The sequence below is a fragment of the Biomphalaria glabrata genome, chromosome 6, assembly GCF_947242115.1.
Source record: "Biomphalaria glabrata chromosome 6, xgBioGlab47.1, whole genome shotgun sequence".
Taxonomy (NCBI): domain Eukaryota; kingdom Metazoa; phylum Mollusca; class Gastropoda; family Planorbidae; genus Biomphalaria; species Biomphalaria glabrata.
In genome coordinates, this window is record NC_074716.1 from 14,218,995 (window position 1) to 14,241,060 (window position 22,066).

Sequence of the window (22,066 nt, forward strand, 5' to 3'; positions counted from 1 at the left end):
TGCACCAGTTCTTACCATTTACTAATGTTATAGAAATGTGTCATGAGATTCAATTCAATTATTTGTCCAAAACAAATAGTATCTTTAATAAGTCATAAAATAATTGTTTTAAAATGTTACTGTGTAGTTAAATTCTAAGGAAGCAATGGCACTTTAAATTCGTTCAAATAGCCAGTAGATTCAATTAGGTATAGTTATTGCTACTATAGTACTCTAGTTGAAAAATGTTTTATACTCTACACATTTGTAAAACTGTACAACAACAGTAAATAGGGCACTCTTTTTTTTTTTTTTCAGAGTTCTGGCTTGTTACAGATGAATCATGGTCAAACTTTAAATCAGGCTGCTTTGTTGGCACAAAGTCAGTTGCTTGGTCAGAATACTGTTGTACCACAGGGTCATGTTCAACAGATTGTCAAGCGAATATCTACAGGCCAAGGCTACTTCATACAGCAGCAGCAAGTTGGGGGTCTAGTTGGTCAACGAGGAGTCAGCCCCAATCCATCTCTAGGTGCCCAGCAACAAATGTTACTGGGAGGCAACACCAGTGGGAGCACGCCATCTCCCAGCCCTATTATCTCCCAGCAGCTCCAGGGCATGATCATTGGGACACCAGGAAGTTCTAGCTCTAATAGCTCATCTTCGGCTTCTTCCAACAATGGAGCTCCCACCATGCCGCGGGGGTACACGCAAGTTCCCCCACCACCTTACAGTGAAGCTCAAGCTCAGATTCAGTCACTCCAGGCTGCTCGTCTAGGAGTGGCCACAATCACAGGAATAAATGGCGGTGCTGTGGGGCATGTAGAAGGCCTCCAACAGCAAGACCTCCACCGCCTTGAAAACAGCATCATGAATGATTCTCAACAGATGATGCAGAAGAAGCTGGTTGCGTCTGCAGCTGTGACTGCCACTAGGACACCCATGGGTTCCAGTCACTTACCAGTTATCATGCCTTTAGTGCGGAGCAAAGAAGTTCAGAAACCGGTACCCCAGACAGCCACAGCTCCAGTGGTTCCAGCTTCACAAAATATCATAAATGGAGGCTACATTTCGCAGGTCCAGACTCACAGTATCTCAACCCACTCAGTCCAACAACACCTCAAGCAAAACCAGCACACAGCGCCAACAGCGGTGCCTCAGTCAGCCACGGCAGTTCCAACTTCCATTCGAGATGTTAGGTTTCAGATCACGTACTCTCATCCCAAACATCAGATGCCACAAGTGCTCAGAAATGGAGGCAACAACTACACAGCTGAACAGCTCATCAATGCAACTGCACAGCCCACTATTCAAACTCGTCACCACAACAGCCCCTTCTCTCCAAACCACCTTCAAGGCATTCGGCCGCAGACCAACAGCATGTACCCACAGTTTACAAATGATGTATCCATGTCCACGACCCGCTCAGATTCACCAGTGTCTCGTGTCACCAGTCAGTCTCCCATGTCTATTTTATCTTCAGCCTCATCACCCTCCACTAACTCTGATATACCAGAGAAACCACCACCTCCTTATCCTGGAAGGGGAGTAGTTGGATTGGTGATGGGACAGTCACCACAGATTAACCCACCTTTGCTTCCACCTCGTATTCCTCTTAAAGAGAAGCCTCCGCCTCCTCCTCCCCCCATAATAACTGAACAAGACTCTTTGTCTCAGCAAGCATTATCTTCCCAACTCCCCAAATATCCCCCTTCACAGTTGTCTACTAATTTCCCACTCACTCCTAGCTCTGCGTCTTCATCTCCTTCCCCATCATCACCTGGCACACCCCTCCCTGGTAGCATGCCACTGTCTGTCATGCCTATTCATTCAAACATCAATATAAATATACAATCACAGCAAGATGTAAACATTACTAGTGCTCAAAATGGAAATTCCCTGAATTTACCTGGACCGCAGGTGGCCAGTAGTACCCCAGTTTCAGAGACTGACGAGACAGACACAGACACAAGCCAGGGAAACATAAGTAACAAGTGTTCATCTAATAATAGTGCACAAAATGAAAAGCATCGGTGCATGTCTCCACTTCCAGAGCGTAAGTTTGAGGCCAAGGAGAGAGACAGACTGCGGTGTGACACAAAAGTCAAAATGTATTCTCCCCAGGCCTTTAAGTTTTACATGGAGCAGCATGTGGAAAATGTGCTCAAATCACACACACAGCGAATCAATAGACGTCTGCAGTTAGAGAAAGAGATGGCGAAGGTAAACCTTTCAGAGGAAGCAGCCAAACAGATGAGGAAAATGCTCCACCAGAAGGAGTCCAATTATATCCGACTAAAGCGTGCCAAAATGGATTCTTCCATGTTTGAAAAAATTCAGACTCTGGGTGTGGGGGCATTTGGAGAAGTGGCGTTGGTTAGAAAAAAAGATGTGGGCTCACTATATGCCATGAAAACCTTGAAGAAGTCTAATGTTATCAAACGTAATCAGGTGGCTCATGTTAAGGCAGAGAGGGACATATTAGCCGAGGCTGACAATGAATGGGTAGTTAAGTTGTATTACTCATTCCAGGATGGGGACAACCTGTACTTTGTGATGGACTATGTACCAGGTGGTGACCTCATGGGGCTGCTCATTCGCAAAGAGATATTGGATGAGAATCTAGCTCAGTTCTACATAGCCGAGCTAGTCTTAGCCATTGAGAGTGTGCACCGCATGGGGTTTATCCACCGTGATATTAAACCTGACAATATTCTTATAGACAAGGATGGTCACATAAAACTCACGGATTTTGGCTTATGTACAGGTTTCAGATGGACACACAACTCAAAATATTATCAGAAAGGTAATTTATCTTTATTAATTCTATTAGTTACTAAATATTCTTTTTTTTTTTTTTTAAACTGAAAACTGAAAAACTGATAAGACTATTTATTAAGTCAGATAGTTGGGGTGGGGGGGGGGGATAAGTAATACTCATGCTCATGTGCCAGTCTATTTTACTGACCAGAGAACTTTATGAGGAGAATTAACTTGTGTGTCTTTCGCAGGCCCATTGTGAAAAGTTGTTTTTTTGCAAATCGGTACACATTTAAAGCACCTGAGAACAAACCTATTCCATCATATCATCCCCACTACTTAACAGTCTTTCAGTGAGTCTTGTGATAAAAGAAGTCACAACAAATGAACCTTTCCACATCAAAGGGACATGCTTTAAAATGTTTTTACAGCCATTTAGTCACAGATATGTTTGGTTATTGGTTATCATAATGAGAGTTTCTTAAGACATGTCAGTGGATTGACCACCACTTAATTTTTGTCCCACATAAATATTATAAAGGCATCTCTGTTTAGTTTAAGTCTTATTTCAGTGTACAGAGTGACTGAGAAAACGAATTGATGTACTGGACATTTTTATTTTCCTTTGATTATTATTGATAGGATTTTTACTGCCAGAAAATATTGTTTAATAAATTGTACAAAACAACTCTCCCCCCCCCCCCCCCAACCCATATTTTTAATTCATGACATTTTCTTAACGTAAAAAATAAATGTCTAATATAAATATAAATGTTTACAGTATATTTGCTTTTTTTCTACATCTTTGTCCTCTTTATACTTTGTGTAGAGAATTAGGTCAATGCACACATTTTTTAAACTAATATCTTCATCATCATTTTTATCATATGGTCGACTAAGCCTATTTCATGGGTCAGATGTCTCTAGATACATTCCATTACCTTGTGGAGATATAATTATAAAATCTTTATTTAAAAAAACAACCAAAAGAAATTTTTCACTATGCCATCTTTTTTTAAATTTATATTTAAAGTATAATCCTTAATATTTCATATTATCTTTTTTTTTTAAACACATGTCATTGAAAAAAACAATATATATTCATGTATTCATAAAATAACACTTATTCATTGACCTGTCAAGAAAACTCTGCAATTGCTGATCAGATTCGTATGAAATTTCGTACACAAGTGCTCCCTAAGAAATGGTTTTCATAAATTCGTAGTCTGAACACCACAATTGGTGAAAAATTACAAGCTTTCTATTAAACCTTTATATTTAATTTTTGGTACATCCCAGAAACTTTGCAGTGTATATATAAAACTCAAATACAAGTTTTATAATACAGACTTTTTTTCTGAACAGCGTTGGTGTGTGTGTAGAAAATATATACAATATAAAATGTAAATTCTCTAGAATTAGTTAATAATGACTAGATCTAGACATATAAATCCACTGCAGAGTGTACAAGAAAAGAAAAACTACAAATATATGTGTGTGTATGTGTATAAATATATATATATGTATATACAGTGCTTTTTTTGTTAAAAAAAAAAAAAAAAAAAGGTGCGGTACTCAGTGATTAGGTGCCGGTACTCAGTGATGGATTGCCTAATAATTTTTTCCCCACATTTCCCCACCGGTGTGTACCATCACAAAAAAAAAGCCCTGTGTATATATATATAAATATTTGCATGTGCTGGTGTATATATATATACACACAAACACTTACTGAAAAATAAATATTTCATTGAATCTATTGAAATTTTAAAAAAAAAAAAAAAAAAAAAAAAAAAAGGAATATTTTAAGCTCAGCAGACTTTCAATTTATATGATTTTTTCTAAAACTAACTTCAGCTGATTGTAGATAAATAGACAAAAAGTTATACAGAATGCTGCTATCAGCTGTTTTACTGTTAAAATACAGTTATTGTTCTACCCCATTATGTCTAAGGATACATTTTAAAGTTGATAACTATTTAGTAATTTAAAGCTGGTTTTATTTTTTATTGTTGTGGTCGCCCCAGGTGGCTTAAAATGTCCTCAAATGAATGACATTGAAAGTTACAGGTCTGGCAGAGGGTGAACTATATGCACAAAAAATTTAAAAAGTTAAGTTCAAAATTCACAAGGATTTGAAACTTTCTCTTGAAAAAAATCTGAGTAGAAATGCAGCTAACAGTTTGTTGTTTTTTTAATAGATGGTACACATGCTCGTCAGGACTCCATGGAAGTCAGTTGTCAATTAGATGATCAGTGTCGTTGTGATGTCATCAAACCTTTAGAGAGACGACGGCAACGTGAACAAAAGCGTTGTTTGGCACATTCCTTAGTGGGCACACCAAACTATATTGCCCCAGAGGTTCTTCTACGCTTAGGTACTTTTTACTTAACTTACTTGACTTTGTACCCGAAGGGCAGTTTAAGGAACATTTAACTTATACATTTATACAAGACCATTTAAAGAAACAAAACTTTTAGAATTGTAACATTTTTTGGTTTATCTGAAGGTTACACTAAAGCTTGTGATTGGTGGAGTGTTGGTGTTATTTTATATGAAATGGTGATTGGTCAACCCCCATTTTATGCGAATACGCCGGCAGAAACACAGTATAAGGTAAAACATTTGAAATTCATAGCAATGAAATTTACTCTTGTGAATACCTCATGGTCAATAAGCTTGTTATCATTTAGTATTTCAAACTGAAGTTATTCTGTTGTTTATATTTCTCATTTTAGGTGATAAATTGGAAAGAGACGTTGTCCTTTCGCCATTGCACCAATTTATCTTCATCTACTAGAGACTTGATTGTGCAACTCCTTCAAGGTCCTGAAACCAGGTTAGGACGCAATGGTGCCACAGAGGTCAAAGATCATCAGTTTTTTGCTGGATTAAATTTTGAGGGTTTACGGCGACAGCCAGCACCCTTCAAGCCAACCATTCGCTATCTCACAGATACTTCCAACTTTGACCCTGTGGACCCAGACAAGTTGAGGACAAATGACTCAGAAGGTTGTAAGAAAGTGGACTCTAAGCTGGAGAACGGCAAACATCCAGAACATGCCTTTTTTGAATTTACCTTTCGGCGATTTTTTGATGATGGTGGCCATCCTTGCTCGTTACCGTCTCAACAGGATCAAGAAACCAACTCACCCGTGTATGTGTAGATCACATTGCTCATGTACTCGTACATTCACTAAGTCTTCATTCAAGTGGTTGAACCTCTGACAACTGGACACCAGACTTGCATCGTAACATATTCAGTTGGAAGGGAAGAGAATAACTGGTGTAGATATGCTCTTTCTTTTGAACTCTCTATTACGATGATAAATCATATGCTTTATAATTTTATCAGATCTATGATGGATGGGTTTTTATGCATACATATATATATATTATATATATATATCTATCTTGTGACAAGGACACCACAGTTGTCAAGTCTGGGATTGGTTGTGAGGGGTTCGCTGCTGCAATGTCTTTCTTCACTTACAGCCTATTTATAGGCTGGGCATCATAGAATATTATAAAACAAACGCAAATAAAACAGGACTGTATATGTGTTTTTGAGTACAAAAGTTGGACAGTTTGTTTTCAGAAGCAAAGGTTTAGTTAAATGTGATTTAATGATCAATTTACTGACTCTCGGCTGATACTTCATGTGCTTAGAAAAGTAAGCTAAACTTGACTTGATATATAGATACCAAACCTCTAATAATGTAACATATGGACAATTAATTTATTCTGATCATGAGACTCTAAAATGGATAAGGTGTCTTGAACAAACAATCTGTACATTGCAGACTTAAATATATGTGATAATCATTTTTATTCAATATTTGTATTCTTCAGGTGAATTTTTTTCCCCCTTTTTTTTTCTCTTTCGTTCTCTTTGTTGATGCAACAGAAAGTTTTTAAAGGAATAATTGCAGATCTAATGACAGTTTGTGCCTTTTATGTCTACTACTTGGGATCAGCACTATATTTCTTCCTTACTTTATTCAGGGGTTTATTTCATCATGTGCTCCCCCCTACCCTACCAGCCTATCTGAACACAAGCCTCTAGACCTGAAGAGGTAAACATTTTGAGAATTTTCAACGCAGTGGTAACTTCCAAATGTCTGATCACAAGAAATGAATGCATACTTAAAAAGTGTAAAGATAAAAATGGCAGCAAGTATTTAAGTCAGAATTTTTTGTGTTTGTTTATTCAAATGTTGTTTTGGAATGATACTTATATACTGTTAGAAGAACAAATAATGGAGTCACCATGAATTTGAATTGCAACTTGTTCTGTTGGATATTTAGGTCACTTAACTATTTGTTTTTTTTCTAAACTGTTTGAAAATATCTTTTTGTTTAATGACACTATGCAAAATTTGCCTGGATCTATTGTCATCTGTTTACTGGTTATGTATGCAACGGTTTTTATTTGATGGGCTTTTATTTATCCAAGTCTGAAAATTCTCAAACTTAATGTATCACTGTTTGATGACAACAAGCAAACAATATCTGACCCAGCTAAATAGTGGACAGGAATAAAGAGGGAAGGCTTTATTTTTGTGGCACCATTTTACAGGTCCATTTGTTGGACATGTTTCTTTTTTTTTTTTTTTTTTTCCCATTTAGTGTATTTCTAGGTGGGGGGATCATGTGTGCATCCTTCGTAATCATAGACTAAAGATATAAGAACAATCTTTTATTTTTTTAAATATTAATATTCATGATTGAAATGCGTGTGTGTAGATGAAAGAATGTTTGCAAATGTTTTTACATAATGGACAGAAACTGTTTTTAAGCTTAATTTAAGAACTGAGTTGTTGTTTTAAGGTAAGGCAGGTAATTCAATGCTTGACTGTAGGGGAGACAACTGTTTTTTTTTTTAATGACATTGACCTATCATCAGGAGGGGGGCTACAAGACAGTGACACATTCCTGGTCTGTACTGCTGTTCATTTTATCTTGTATTAGAGCATTGGACTTGTATATTTTTGTATTTAATATTAACCCAGATGATCAATATGCATTTTGCCCTGTACAGTTGGTCTATATTTCATATCATTATAACAAATTGATAGGCTGTTACAAGAGCTGGCCATTTTGTTTTATTGGATGTCATTTTTAAAACTATTGTTTGGCAGCACACACACAACAGAAAGTTATAAAATCTTAATAAGTTTTTGTGTGCTCGGCTAAAAAGGTTGAATGTCATTGAACAAGAAATGTATTGTCTCCCTTTGTGATTGTGTGTAATTATTGGATCTCTGGGAACAGCAAGGAAGAAAATAGAGCAATATTCCTACAGAAATAGAAACTGTTTCATGACTTGGTGATTAGACTTTGATCATTTTGTGTGTATGTGTTTGTGCACATCTTCATAAAGATTCTAAGGACATTATAATTGTACTAAGAAATAAAGTCAGGAGGAGAGCAGTCTGGTAACAACAACAACAACAAAAGTATTTGTTCCTTAAAACTAAATAAAAGTAATGAATGATAGATTTAAACCAAAAAAAAAAGGACAATTTGTTACCCTGCCCAATCCCCCCCCCCTTTTTTGTTTTTAAACTCCTGAACAAAATCCCGGTGGCCCCATGAATAAATCTACTTAGTTTAGAACATTCAAATATCACCATATAGATCCAGTCTAAGGAACAGTAAATCACATTAGCCGAGATTCACATTTGACTAGAGTAACACCTTTAGTAAAATCACTAAATTTAGAAAGCCTTCAGGACAGAAGGCTCAAAAGTAAAGTAGCAATCATACATAAAACACTGAACCATAATCTTCAAATACGAAAACAAAATTTAATAAAATACTCTGAAAGACACAAAGATAAAGGCACATTCCTTGTCCCATATGCTAGGACAAATTTGTACAAACACTCCTTCTTCCCTAGTGCTATTAGAGCATGGAATGGGTTGCCTGAGCTAGCCAGGAAAACCAGTGACTTGGCTGAATTTACTTCTTTTTTGAAGTAACGTCTGTATTATATAAGATAAGATAAGATTAGCATACTGTATCTAGTTAGAGATTTAGTATTGATATTGTGTATTAATATTATACACATATTGTGTATTAATATTATACACATGTAAAAATTGTCACATATTTATTCTAGCAGTCCTGATTTCTACCAATGGTCGTGCCAGAATGTTCTGTAGTCAACTGCTCTTGATTGAATACCTTGCAGGTAATGCCCACTTGGGGTCAAAATAAAAAGACATAAGCCAAACCGCAGACCTATAGAGATAGAATATATATATATATATATATATATATAGGTCTGTGAGCCAAACTTAGTTTTAAGATGATCATATTTTCAAAAATTACAACGGTCTAACCAGAATTGTCCCTGCCTGGCTAGTCATTTTCCCACATTCTAAGAAAATCGTTTAGAGCTGTGTCCAAACCCAAGTTCTAGATTCCACCCATGAAGAATTTGCAAACTAAAAAGAAAAAGTGTAAATCGAATGCACTACGGTATAACGAACATACACACACTATAATATGCAACACAAGTTGTGAATTCCTGGCTGAACTATGCCACTGAATAACGTTGTCCTGTGAGTTCTCTGGATCTTCATTTATCAATTAGTTCTTGAGTTACTCTCGATCTTTCACAAGTCTGGACAATTTTTTGTGTATATTCAGGATCATGATTCTATCGTAAAACTCCGATATTGATGTAATCCAGTAGGAGTGAAAAGATGCAAGTAGCTTAGTGTTCACTCTCTCGTACCTCCTATACCAGCTTAGCCTTAGAGTTGAAATAGTCTTTCAATTCCAGAAACGGTTACTAGCCTGTGGTCATGAGTGCCAGGATCCGCCCAGGTCCTTGCCCTTATATATTTTTTTGTACTGAAAAATGCTACTCATTTTTTTTTTATAAGAAGGAAAATGGGATTAGATTTTTACAGGTACTCTTATTTCTTTCTTCTAAAATATTGTAAGCTATAAGTATTTTAATATTAATTAGTGGATTTGTATTCAAGCTTTCGAAAAAAAAGTAGGAGCCTCCACAAAATTCTGTCCAGGGTCTCCGCTTACTTTATCCGGCCCTGATTGTACACCTCTTTAGGTAAAGCCTAACACCCTCCTTACCTATACTAGGTATATATATATATACCCAGGTATATACAGGGCCGGTCTTAGGCCACTGCAACCTATGCGGCCGCAGTGGGCCCCGCGCGAATTCTAGGTGTAAATTATTAAAATAAACCATTTTAACTTATTATTAAAGGGTTTCTGAAACTCTCCTGAAATTATTAAAATCTTCTGAAAACTGATGCAAATCTCCTGAAAAACAGACAATATTGTCATATCTGGGTGTCATTCAATATGGAAAACGCCAATTTAAAAAAACGGCATTGTCAGCTTTCATGTAATAAAAATGTAATAATAAGGCGAATTTTAACCAAAACAAGAAGTTCAAAATCTTAATTTACTTTAATAGTCACGCATACAAATATAGATATAAATCTATCTCGACCTCTTAAAAAAAAAAAAAGCGATATTTTGATAGTCGATAGTAAATCTAAAAGGCAGATCTGAATGTTTATCAGCTTTTTGTTGAAAAACTACTATCTACTGTAGATGGCTCGTAAAGCTAATTTGACAGTGATTCTGTACTTAGTAAATAATGAATAAAATGCAAAGACGAATTTATTTTTCTAATACAAAATCTCAATTTTCACTTATTATCCTTATCACAACCCATAATAGGCCCCGCGCAATCCGTTTCGCATAGGGCCCCGCAATCTGTAGGACCTGCCCTGGGTATAAATATATACCGGTATAGTAAAAAGTAAAGTTTCCCTTTCAGACCTTGCGATACCCAGGTACATATAAAGACGGAAGTACGAGTCACGTACACTTTTTTTTTTTTCATTCCGATGCCTCACTTCACGTTGGACACAAAGAAACAATATTATATCAAGTCAACATTGTAGGCTACATCAAAATATAATTTTATAAAACAAAACAACGACAGCCATGTTGCTCATTCAGAACCCATACCGGTACCGTATCGATTGAGAAAGTGGGGAAAAAATGAAATCCTTGCCAGCTTTTGGGAAGAGAGAGGTACCGGCGTACCGGTAATGGAAGGGTGGCGGGCAATGTGAGGTGTAGGAGGGGAAAATAAAATGACAGAAGGGAGTAAAAGGAGACATTTAGAATTGCCTCTGATAAAATACAGACGTGACTTCAATAAAAGATGATACCGGTACCTACTAGACTTGCCAGCTAGCGAGTAAATGCTTTGTTAATTTTTCTAGGGAATAGGGTTAGGGGAAGTACTTTAAATTCCAAGATTAAAAAAAAAAAACTGTGATAGAGATTAGAGAGGTTGATATTAAAATTCTCCTAGAGTGTAATGTGTTCACTCCCCGGATATAAAAAATAATTATTACATTTCTTTCAATTTAGTAGATCTAGGCCTAATCGTAAAGGAGTTGGAAAGAGGGTGGGGGGCCTACTAACGCAATGGAACTTGTGTAATGTGTGAGAAAACCTTTTGGTTCAACTATTTGTGCCACTGTTTCTAGGTGCCACATTCAAATGTGGAAATGCGTAACAAGATCCCAATGGCAACTGAACACCATGATGACCTGACCACTGTCAAAAAAAAACAGCACAACAACACAAGGACTGAACAGGCACGACATGGCCTAAACTGTGCCGATGTGCCTAAAATCAAATCAAGGACTGAACGGGCTTATAACACGATCCTCAGGACTCTCAAACACTTTCCTTCAGGGAACAGTACCAGGGAAAAGAAGGAGAGGCAGACAGTGGAAGCGATGGGAGGGGAAAAAAAAAACAACAAATGGGCGACTTTTCAGTGGAAGAGACTTATCTTGGCAAAATACAGAGATAGAAAAGTCCCGGTTGTCAGAAGAAAAATGAGAAGTTCATAGGACTATGCGTAGGTCGTTGGGTAAAAATAGTTTAAATTATAACTGAAATTCATTTCAGCTCATTCATTATAATAGAACAAATGAGTTTTATTTCTTTTTAGCAAGCACCGAAAACATATGCGTTTTCTCATTTAGATTGCCCTTTAATATTGAAATCTTTATACCTACCTAATATATGTAGTTTACTTAGTAGTTGATATAGTTTAGGCTACATATATGACGTTTGGATAGGATTACTACATGTCCCGTGATATCCGGCAAAAGGAGGACAAGTGATCCTCACTGGAGTCATGTCCTCCGTCCAACAGGTATAGGCCTCAACTGATATAGTCCGGTTTTCACTTTGCGTTTTACTTCAGTAGCTTATCAGGCATCAGTGGAATTCAATGCTTAATAGTTTCTAGTTTCAAATTCTAGAACAATTCAAAGTTGACAAGCGCTTTCATGAACAGGTGTTTATTTATTGAAGGCTTTGCAAACTGTAGGCTACTTGGAAGATAAATTGCGAAACATTTCGCTTATATTGCTTGCAGTATATCTTCTAACGTGATCACCTAATAATACAATAAATTCGTTTAGCACATTTAGCACTTGTAGTGACGTGTAGGTAGTCGGCCCGGTACCAATCTTGGTTCGAAGCAGGACTGATTATTACTTGAATAGTAATTTCACTCATTTTGACATTCGAATTCCAGAGTGCTAGATTTTTTTTTATTACAGACTGTCTGTAGGTTAAGGTGCTAGAGACCGGTTAATCGAACCGAAAAGGAATAGTCATTATAAATGCATAGCCTACTGGATGTGGCTGGTAAATGTTATGCCCCTCACCGAATGCTGCCCGTACAGTGCGCACATTGCTAGGTACGCCTCTGTGTCTGGAAGCCCTACGGATTGATAACATTATTTAATTTTAAAACATCTAGAATTCTAGATTTAGTCGACCTTGTGTAATCCCCCCCCCCCCACGCACACACACCAATGGATCAGCCCATTATGTAATTCCAAAGCAGCATAAGCCTGCAACATAGATTCTCATTGATCAAGTTCCCACCCGACACGCCCTCTCGTGACAATTTTAATCAAAGCTGTCAAAGGTCTAAAACTACGAGGAGGCTATAGATTCAACCTATCGAATTCAACCCCCAAGCACGAATTTGATATAATGACGAAACGATTAAATGGAGTGCATTTTTTTTTATATTAGCAAGGTGAAAAACCTTTTCAATGACTTCGAACGGATAGTTGCATTTATTGATTTATTCTCTTTTTTTTTTAGAATTTCAGAGTTGGCATTATGTCGAAATGCCGATTACTGCGCAATGTCGGTGGAAACCCGATGCCTATTTTTAGTACAGTGGGCGGTGACTTGAATGCTAGTAGTTAGCGGTATTCACGATGTTCATATTTACTTTGTTACCAGGATGTGCAATCACTGGAATTTTAGCCTAGATCTAGATCTAGTTGTAAACTTTTTTTTTTTAAAGAAGCAGTCACCGTATGGTGATTGGGATTTGATACATAAGATCTAGTAGGCCTACCTGCGATGTAATTTTGGGGTAAAGGTGGGCGGTTATTGAAATAATTGATGCAAGTTGAAGTTATAATTGTGTCAACGAGAGACCATGACCATGTTCAAGGATAAAAATTTAGAGCAGAGATTCCTCTTGCTTTGTCTCGCTCAAAAGAGCTCTCGTGTAGTCAAAAACCTGAAGAACGTTATTAAACCAGAAAAACATTTTTTAAAAATACTGGGAAAAAAAGCTTACACTATTTTATATGTAATTATAGGCCTATCTATTAGTTTGGATCAGCTATGTAGGCCTAATTAAATTTTTAATAGATCTAAACCAGCAACAATAAATCTTTGCGATAAATACTATTTTTACTAATTGTTTTTTTTTAGCGCTATTTCGTGCCTTTACCTTTTTCAGTAGCCTACTCTATGATCCTATCACTTACCTGGACCAGTTGGGAAAATGGGGCCGGGGGGGGGGGGAAGAAGGGATATCTGGGTGGATTTTACCGTAATTGGTTTTTTAAAGCATTTACAAAAAAAAAAAAGGGGGGGGGAACTTGAATTCGAACTCGTGGCTCACGCTTCCTCGGGCCGACATTCTAACCACTCCGCTAGTGATGTAATAGAGAAAATTGCGTAGTTATATATTGTTTGTTTCAATTTAGAGAGGCGACCTACAAGGAGACCAATTGCTTATACCACCACTTCATTCAAGTACAATTCCTTTCCCTTGTTCGAGATACCAAACAAAATAATTAATTACCAATAGTTAATTAGATATTATAGTTAGTTAATCGTTTGATTTTTTAAAATTGATTCTTGTGTTGTCAGGTAAAAGAAATAATTGTGCAAAATTTCAGCTTGATCCGAGATTGGGTGTTGGAGAAATAACGTGTACAAATGTTTTACCAGACAGAGTGAATTGATATAAGCTTTGTAAAAAGCAAACCCTCGAACAGGAGCATAGCTAGGGTGGGGGAGGGAGGGAGAGAATTTGAAAATCCCCCCGGGTCTCCACTTGAGAGGGGGGCCCCAAAATGAGTGTTTTTTACATTAAATATCAAATATTACGCAAAATGCAGGGCCCCCAAAGAGGTCAAGCCCCCCGGATCCCCAAATTATGGAAAATTCTTAGCTACGCCACTGCCCTCGAAAGATGTATGGAAAAGGAAGACTTTCTCTTGATGACCACAATCAGAAGTAACTCTTCTCCGACCCCATCCTCTCAGAATGGCTTTATAAGAAACTAAAAGCAATGAATTGTATCATATCAGCAGGGCCGGTCTTAGGCCACTGCAACCTATGCGGCCGCAGTAGGCCCCGCACTTTCATAGTCCCCGCGCGAATATAGATCTAAATCTATCTCAACCTCTTAAAAAAAACAACAAAAGCGATATTTTGATAGTCGAAAGTAATCTAAAAAGCAGATCTGAATGTTTATCGGTTTTTTCTTGGTAAACTACAATATACTGTAGATGGCTCGTAGAGATAATTTGACAGTGATTTTGTACTTAGTAAATTATGAATAAAATGCAATGACGAATTTATTTTCTAATACAAAATCTTAATTTTCACTTATTATCCTTAACCCCGAATAGGCCCCGCGAAATCCGTTTCGCATAGGGCCCCGCAATCTGTAGGACCGGCCCTGCATATCAGTACCCGGTAGTCTATTAATCTGTTGTTTGAGGTTCCTTCAGGAGTGAAGATTTCTACGTCCCAAAGTTTCTCCATGAAGGCAGGGGATTGCGGCAGCGTTTGAACCCTTGACCATCGTGTCTGTATCGCTTACCACACGACCACATAGCTCTAGTTTGAGCTCATGAGTTTTGCTAACTAGTCGAATATGCCAAGCACCCAGGGGTCAACTTTGGTGTCTCTAGTGTATACCATTATCTTGGTCAACTTTGATGTTTCTAGTGTATACCATTATCTTAGTCAACTTTGATGTCTGTAGTGTATAACATTATCTTGGTCAACTTTGGTGTCTCTAGTGTATACCATTATCTTAGTCAACTTTGATGTCTGTAGTGTATACCATTATCTTGGTAAACTTTGATGTCTCTAGTGTATACCATTATCTTAGTCAACTTTGATGTCTGTAGTGTATACCATTATCTTAGTCAACTTTGGTGTCTCTAGTGTATACCATTATCTTAGTCAACTTTGATGTCTGTAGTGTATACCATTATCTTAGTCAACTTTGATGTCTGTAGTGTATACCATTATCTTGGTCAACTTTGGTGTCTCTAGTGTATACCATTATCTTAGTCAACTTTGATGTCTGTAGTGTATACCATTATCTTGGTAAACTTTGATGTTTCTAGTGTATACCATTATCTTGGTCAACTTTGGTGTCTCTAGTGTATACCATTATCTTAGTCAAATTTGATGTCTGTAGTGTATACCATTATCTTGGTAAACTTTGATGTTTCTAGTGTATACCATTATCTTGGTCAACTTTGGTGTCTCTAGTGTATACCATTATCTTGGTCAACTTTGATGTCTCTAGTGTATAACATTATCTTGGTCAACTTTGATGTTTCTAGTGTACACCATTATCTTGGTCAACTTTGATGTTTTTAGTGTACACCATTATCTTGGTCAACTTTGATGTTTTTAGTGTACACCATTATCTTGGTCAACTTTGATGTTTTGGAAACTTTGGTGTCTCTAGTGTATACCATTATCTTAGTCAACTTTGATGTCTGTAGTGTATACCATTATCTTGGTAAACTTTGATGTTTCTAGTGTATACCATTATCTTGGTCAACTTTGATGTTTCTAGTGTATACCATTTTCTTGGTCAACTTTGATGTTTCTAGTGTATACCATTATCTTGTTCAACTTTGATGTCTCTAGTGTATACCATTATCTTGGTCAACTTTGATGTCTCTAGTGTATACCATTATCTTGGTCAACTTTGATGTTTCTAGTGTATACCATTATCTTGGTCAACTTTGATGTTTCTAGTGTATACCATTATCTTAAACATCACACTTATTTTCCTTGGCACAATCTGCAAAAGAGCTCACAGCTCAGCAGCGATAAAGCTGGCTAGAAGAAGAAGAAGAAAGAATACCATTATCTTGGTCAACTTTGATGTTTCTAGTGTATACCATTAGCCTATCTTTGTCAACCTTTATGGTCTTATTCTTATAAGTGCTCTTTCGTTTCTTGTGCATTTAGAACCATTGAAGGGACTACCTGAATCAGCCAGGAGAACCAAATGACTTCGTTAAGTTTAGGCTAATTCTCTAATTAACATACACGACTAGATTGACACATAGATACGCTTAGGACGTAATTATCTTCTTCTTTCAAGAAACGTCTGTACTTTATAAGAAATGTTGGACTGCCAACACTTTCTTACACATTTATGTTCTTATTTATGCACCATCAATTTTGCAGCCGGAAAGCCAATGGAACAACAGCCCCATAGGAGAGAACGACGTAGTGACTTGAGGACACTTGAGGAAGACTTAGGGACTAATTAGAACAAGGGTAAATGACCAAAGAAAACATGTATTTTCTCGTTGTTGTTACCTGACCTTAACCTTTATGACACCTATGCTTCTGATGATAATTGCCAATTCTGATGATAATTGGTCGAGAGGATAATGTTTGTAAAAATGTTTTACATGTTTCGGATGTTCCTTCAGAGTTGAAGATAATTACTTCCTAGTCCAAACCTCCCGCAGGACGACGGGGGATGGGTGCGGGCAGGGTTTGAACCCTCGACCATCGATAAATCTGAACGACAGTCCAAACCGCACGACCAGGCAGCCATCCAAATACGCTTGAACTTGGCTTGGCTACCTATGAAGGGGGCTAGAGTTTCGACACCCGACTCGAGCAGAGTTGTGCTTACTGAGCGCCTAAAGGCAGTACGGAAAAACCTTCTTCCAGATACTCCATATCCCCACTGGTCCACAAATGAGATTGGACCACAGCGCTCTAAGCATGCTATAAGCATGGAAGTAGCGCTATATAAAAGCTATAATTTAATTTATTTAGATGAACTCCAATTGAGGTCAGGCAAGTAAAGCCTAGATAGGAAAATGACCTGCTTGCGTAGTTAGCTCTCATAAAGTGTATCATCTAGCCAATATGAACAGAGGCCTTAAGAATAGAGGAGCAACATTTAATGGATGTTTGCGACACCCCTCTTTTTTTCTACAATAATAACTATCATGGGCGTAGCCAGGATTTTTTTTTTTGGGGGGGGGGGGGGAACCCCGAAAAAATATATTTATATGTATGTATGTATCTTTCGGAAGACGCTTTTTTGTGCCGTAGAATAGGTTCTTCCTGGAGTTAGTGGAAAAATTGTAGACTCCCCGCCATTGCCAGCAAGGGGGTCTGGGGGAGCGCTAGGAGTTCCGCCAGCACGGGGCCGCCAAGCATCATTTCTGGTATTGAAAGCCAACAAAATGCATGTTCTGAGGCATGGGCGTAGCCAGGATTTTTTTCGGGGGGGGGGGGGGGGTTGAATCTCCCCCCTCCCCGCGAATTTTTTAAAAATATGTATATATGTGTTTGTGTGTACATAATCCTTATTACATTCTGATCCGTCATTCGGAAGACGTTTTGTGTACTAGAATAGGTTCTTCCTGGAGTTAGTGTAAAAATTGTATACTCCCCGCCATTGCCAGCAAGGGGGTCTGGAGGAGCGCTAAAAGCCCCTCCCCACAGCGTGGGGCGAAGCCCCGCCGCCAAGCACTATTTCTGGTATTGAAAGCCAACAAAATGCATATTCTGAGGTATCTACAGTGCATTTTCCTGCTATTAAAAAGTTTTATTTCAAAAACCTAATCTGCTCTTCTTACTGACTTAGACCCTCCCGCGCCGTTCGAAGCATTTGTCGTCAAGCTGTTTCCACAAAAATCTGTCACTGGTAATGTCTGAAGCCACTTCCCACCTGCTCTGATGACCTCCATGAATGTGTGGCGCCAAGTTTTACTAGGATGTCATCGCAACTCTTATTATGCCTAATTCATTTTATCGGAGAACATGTCCCGCAAACCTCATACGACGCTCTATCACAATCTTATTAAGGGGTCGACTCCCAGTTCGGCATAGCATTTCCTTGATTTAGACCCGATCTCTATAACTGACTTCTTAAATCTGTCTTAGTCATCTTTGTTGAGCCACATTTAGTGTTTTTGAATTTCGGCATCTGACTATTCACTGCATTTTATTAATGGAGCCCCGCCACTGATAGAAATGTGTAACCTCTCTTAAATACGCTCTTGGAATTAGGTGACTGTAGTTTGCTTTAGATTTTATATCGAAAAGGGAAGTTTTATCGTCAAAATCATCTGATGGTGGTTTTAAACTACAAAATCTCCGGAGTTTGTTTTTTTTTAGATTCAAACCCCCAAATAGCTACGGTCGTAGAATTTGGTAACTGCAGTTTGCTTTAGAATAATATTGAAGATAGAGGTTTTCCACCCAAAAATGCTCTGTAGGGGAATTTTAAACTCAAAACCATCTGGAGGGGTTTTAAACTATAAAAAAAGCCATCTGTAGGAGAGGGGTTTAAACTCAAACCCCCCAATTGGCTTGGCTACGCTCAAATAATTTTAGTGTGTAATTTGCTTTTTTTATTTTGAAGAGGTATTTTTTTTAGCGTTATATCGCTCTGAAGGGGGATTTAAACTCAAAACTCCTTTTGGCAACGATCATAGCATTTTAAGTGCGTAATTAGCTTTTTTTTTTACATTGAAGATGCATTTATTAGCTTTAAACCCCGCTGGCGGGGGATTAAACTCAAAACCCCTTTGGCTACGCTCATAGATTTTAGAGTGTGTAACTTGCTTTTTTTATATTGAAGAGATATTTTTTAGCTTGAAACTCTACTGGAGGGGAGTTTAAACTCAAAACCCCTTTGACTACACTCAGACTTTTGAGTGTATAATTTGCTTTGTTTTTAATATTAAAGAGTTATTTTTTACCTTCAAACCACACTAAAGTGGCTGGGGGGGGGGGGTTAAACTCAAAACTGAGTCAAAACCCATTTAGCTACGCTCATAACATTTTGATTGCGTAATTTGCTTTTTTTATATTGAAGAGGTATTTTCTAGCTTCAAACCCTACTGAAGAGGGGGGGGGGTTAAACTCAAAACCCCTTTGGCTACGTTCATTGAATTTTGAGTGTGTAATCTGCTTTTTTTTTTTTATTGAAGAGGGGGTTTATCGTAAATTTTGGATGGGGTTTTAAAATCAAAATCTTCCTTAACTGTGCTCTTGGAACTTGGGGATTGTCGTTTGCATTTTTTTGTTGTTTTGTTTTATAGAAGAGGGGGATTTAACTGCAAAACCCCCTGGTAGGGGGTTTAAACTCAAAAACCCCTGGTAGGGGGTTTAAACTCAAAACCCTCTGGTAGGGGAGTTTAAACTCAAAACCCCATGTAGGGTTTTTTTAATTCAAAACCTCCTTGGCTGTGCTTGGGCAAGTGATGGTTTAGTATTAAAATCTCACCTAAAATAAAAAAAATCAAAGCAAAAAATCAGTCACTGAATTCCGACCCCCTCCCCTGTGTGTGTGTGGGGGGGGGGATTTCATTTCGAGGGGGGGGGTTGAAGCCCCAAACCCTCCCTGGCTTCGCCCATGATAACTATTATTATTAAATAGATCATTATATAAACATCTAATATACAACATGCAAAATACTGCATTCCTCACTAATCTTCGGAGTCGAAGACAAGCCTTATTATTATACAACATTCATAGGAACGCCTCAAATTGACTAGGCACCAAATGGTTAATTAAATCTACCTCACTAAATGTAATAGCCTTTTAAGTCCTACGTCTTAGCCTGTGACGAGAGACATGACTGATAGTGATGTGCTAAATTTAGAATTACGAGGCCCCTGCCAGACGCGGGGCCCAATTTTGGCAATCGTTCAAATCGGCTAAAGGCCGACCCTGACTATGAAGATAGCCTACATCTCCTGTTTTTTTAGAGTAATTAGACACAAGAGATGTGGTGCCAATAGATGTCTAAATTTCCTTTCTAATGAAGTATGTAGGTTGTTTACAACTCATTTGTGTGTAGAATATGAAACTTCAATATGCATTGTTGCCATTGTTGGATATTTAAAAGAGGCAGGACACTGCTAGTTAAAATATAAAATCTAATTGTAAAGTGCTATGAACTCAAGTCGTCCCAATGCTTCCTGGTATCCCCCCCCCCACCGTCCACGGGAGATCTGAGCTTGGATCAGTGGCGTAACTAAGGGGGGGGGAGGGGGGGGAGAATTTTGAAATCCCCCCGGGCCCCCACCTAGGGGGGGCCCCCAAATGGGTGTCCGAAATTTATTTGTAAATACATAAATTAATATATTTGATTGACAAATAGTGTCAACGGGTGTCTTTTTTTTTCAACATTTATGGATTAAATTTATCACAAAGACTAAACCTAAATCTATGTCTATCAGTACGTTGACTGTTGACATTTTAAAAATATTTTTTCCCACAGAGATCAAAGTTTTTTTAAAGTCAGTCTTACATTTTAAACTTTGTTGCCACGAATAAAACTGCATGATATACAACGAATTCCAGGTATCTTGTTACCTTTACTAATAATAGATCTAAATGGCGAGTATTTTATGGCTACACCATGGAACTATACTAATGGAACACCAGCTTCGAGTTTTTTACAAAGACAAAGAGAGTCGAAGTGCCGTCGCGCATCTTTTTCGCGCACCATACCATTTTGAAAAATCGATGAGGATGCCAAAGAAGAAATTTACTCCGAGAGCCACTTGGATTGTCCTTCATTGAGAGTAAAACTTCCCCACACTATATTTTATTAGATCTGTAAAAACTTTATCCATTTTCTGACTATCTGATAAAATAGATACAATTTCCCTGAATAAGAGATCGTCACAAAAGTTATTTTTTTCGATCACCCTATAAAATGCCACTTATTTTCCAAAAAATAGAATCTAAATTCCGAAAATACAATCTTTCAGTGTTTCTGTGTTTGGTTTATTTACACTAAATCTGGATGAAGACCTGTCTACCGTTCCGCCAAATGCGTATTTGTTACGATATACTAAATTGCACGAAATAAAAATAGGAGGCCTAATACAGTTTGGACACTCCAAGCTACGCATTTCTAATCGTTTTTTTTTTTTATTATCGAAAGGACTAGGCTATAGGCATACACGTCTCGTGGGAAACAAAGAAAAAGTTAATCTTGATAATATTGTAGCCTAAATAAAATGACAAAAAAACAACAACAAAACAACTATAGCCTAATCTAAAATGAAATAGATCTAGAGCTAGATTTTCTTGGACGAATGATATAAAATAAGTATAATAAGTCATATGAATCTGATAGATCTAAAACAAATACTGATAGAGTCATTCATTAATTAATTATTAGAATTACTTGACTACCAACTGGGTATTTTTATTGCCAAAATACAATGTATTTTATGTGCATTTATTAAAAACAACAACCAAAAATTAAGCGATTGACGCAACTAGATCTAATATTAGTAATATATAGATTCTAGTTCTAGATCCAGAAAGCTACTTCTCTAATTCAGTTTTCTAGTTTAATTCTAGTTAGATCTAGATGTCTAGACCACTAGATCTAAATCTAGCCAGGGTTTTTGTCATGGAATAGATTTATAAAACTTCAGCCACCTACTGTCACGATATGACAGATAGGCCTACTCTCTCTACTACTAGACTCTAGATCTAGAATCTAGAACCAGTTGCAGAGATTCTAGTTTTTATTTTGATGACATGTTACGATATATCAATGATATTTAGATAAACCTAGTGGAACAGACAGAAGGAACATTTAATATAAGGCAAAGAAGTAAGATGTTTATAATCCATCAAACTATGATCAAACTCACAGAGGA

General features: G+C 37.4%; 1 protein-coding gene and 1 long non-coding RNA gene across 3 annotated transcripts in view; one reads left to right on the forward strand and one right to left on the reverse strand.

Annotated features, from left to right (window-relative positions):
• LOC106052651 (serine/threonine-protein kinase LATS1-like) overlaps positions 1-8,065 on the forward strand; it is a 27,360-nt gene extending 19,295 nt beyond the window's left edge. For both annotated transcript variants that reach the window (XM_056031726.1, XM_056031727.1), the window contains 4 exons: positions 298-2,785; positions 4,941-5,117; positions 5,250-5,356; positions 5,479-8,065. In XM_056031726.1, the coding sequence (XP_055887701.1) occupies positions 298-2,785; positions 4,941-5,117; positions 5,250-5,356; positions 5,479-5,907 (3,201 nt within the window). In that variant the 3' untranslated portion in view covers positions 5,908-8,065. The remainder of the gene's footprint in view (positions 1-297; positions 2,786-4,940; positions 5,118-5,249; positions 5,357-5,478) is intronic.
• LOC129926628 (uncharacterized) overlaps positions 1-13,343 on the reverse strand; it is a 25,670-nt gene extending 12,327 nt beyond the window's left edge. The window contains exon 1 of the long non-coding RNA XR_008778339.1: positions 13,203-13,343. This is a non-coding gene — a long non-coding RNA (uncharacterized LOC129926628). The remainder of the gene's footprint in view (positions 1-13,202) is intronic.
• Positions 13,344-22,066: the final 8,723 nt, after the last annotated feature.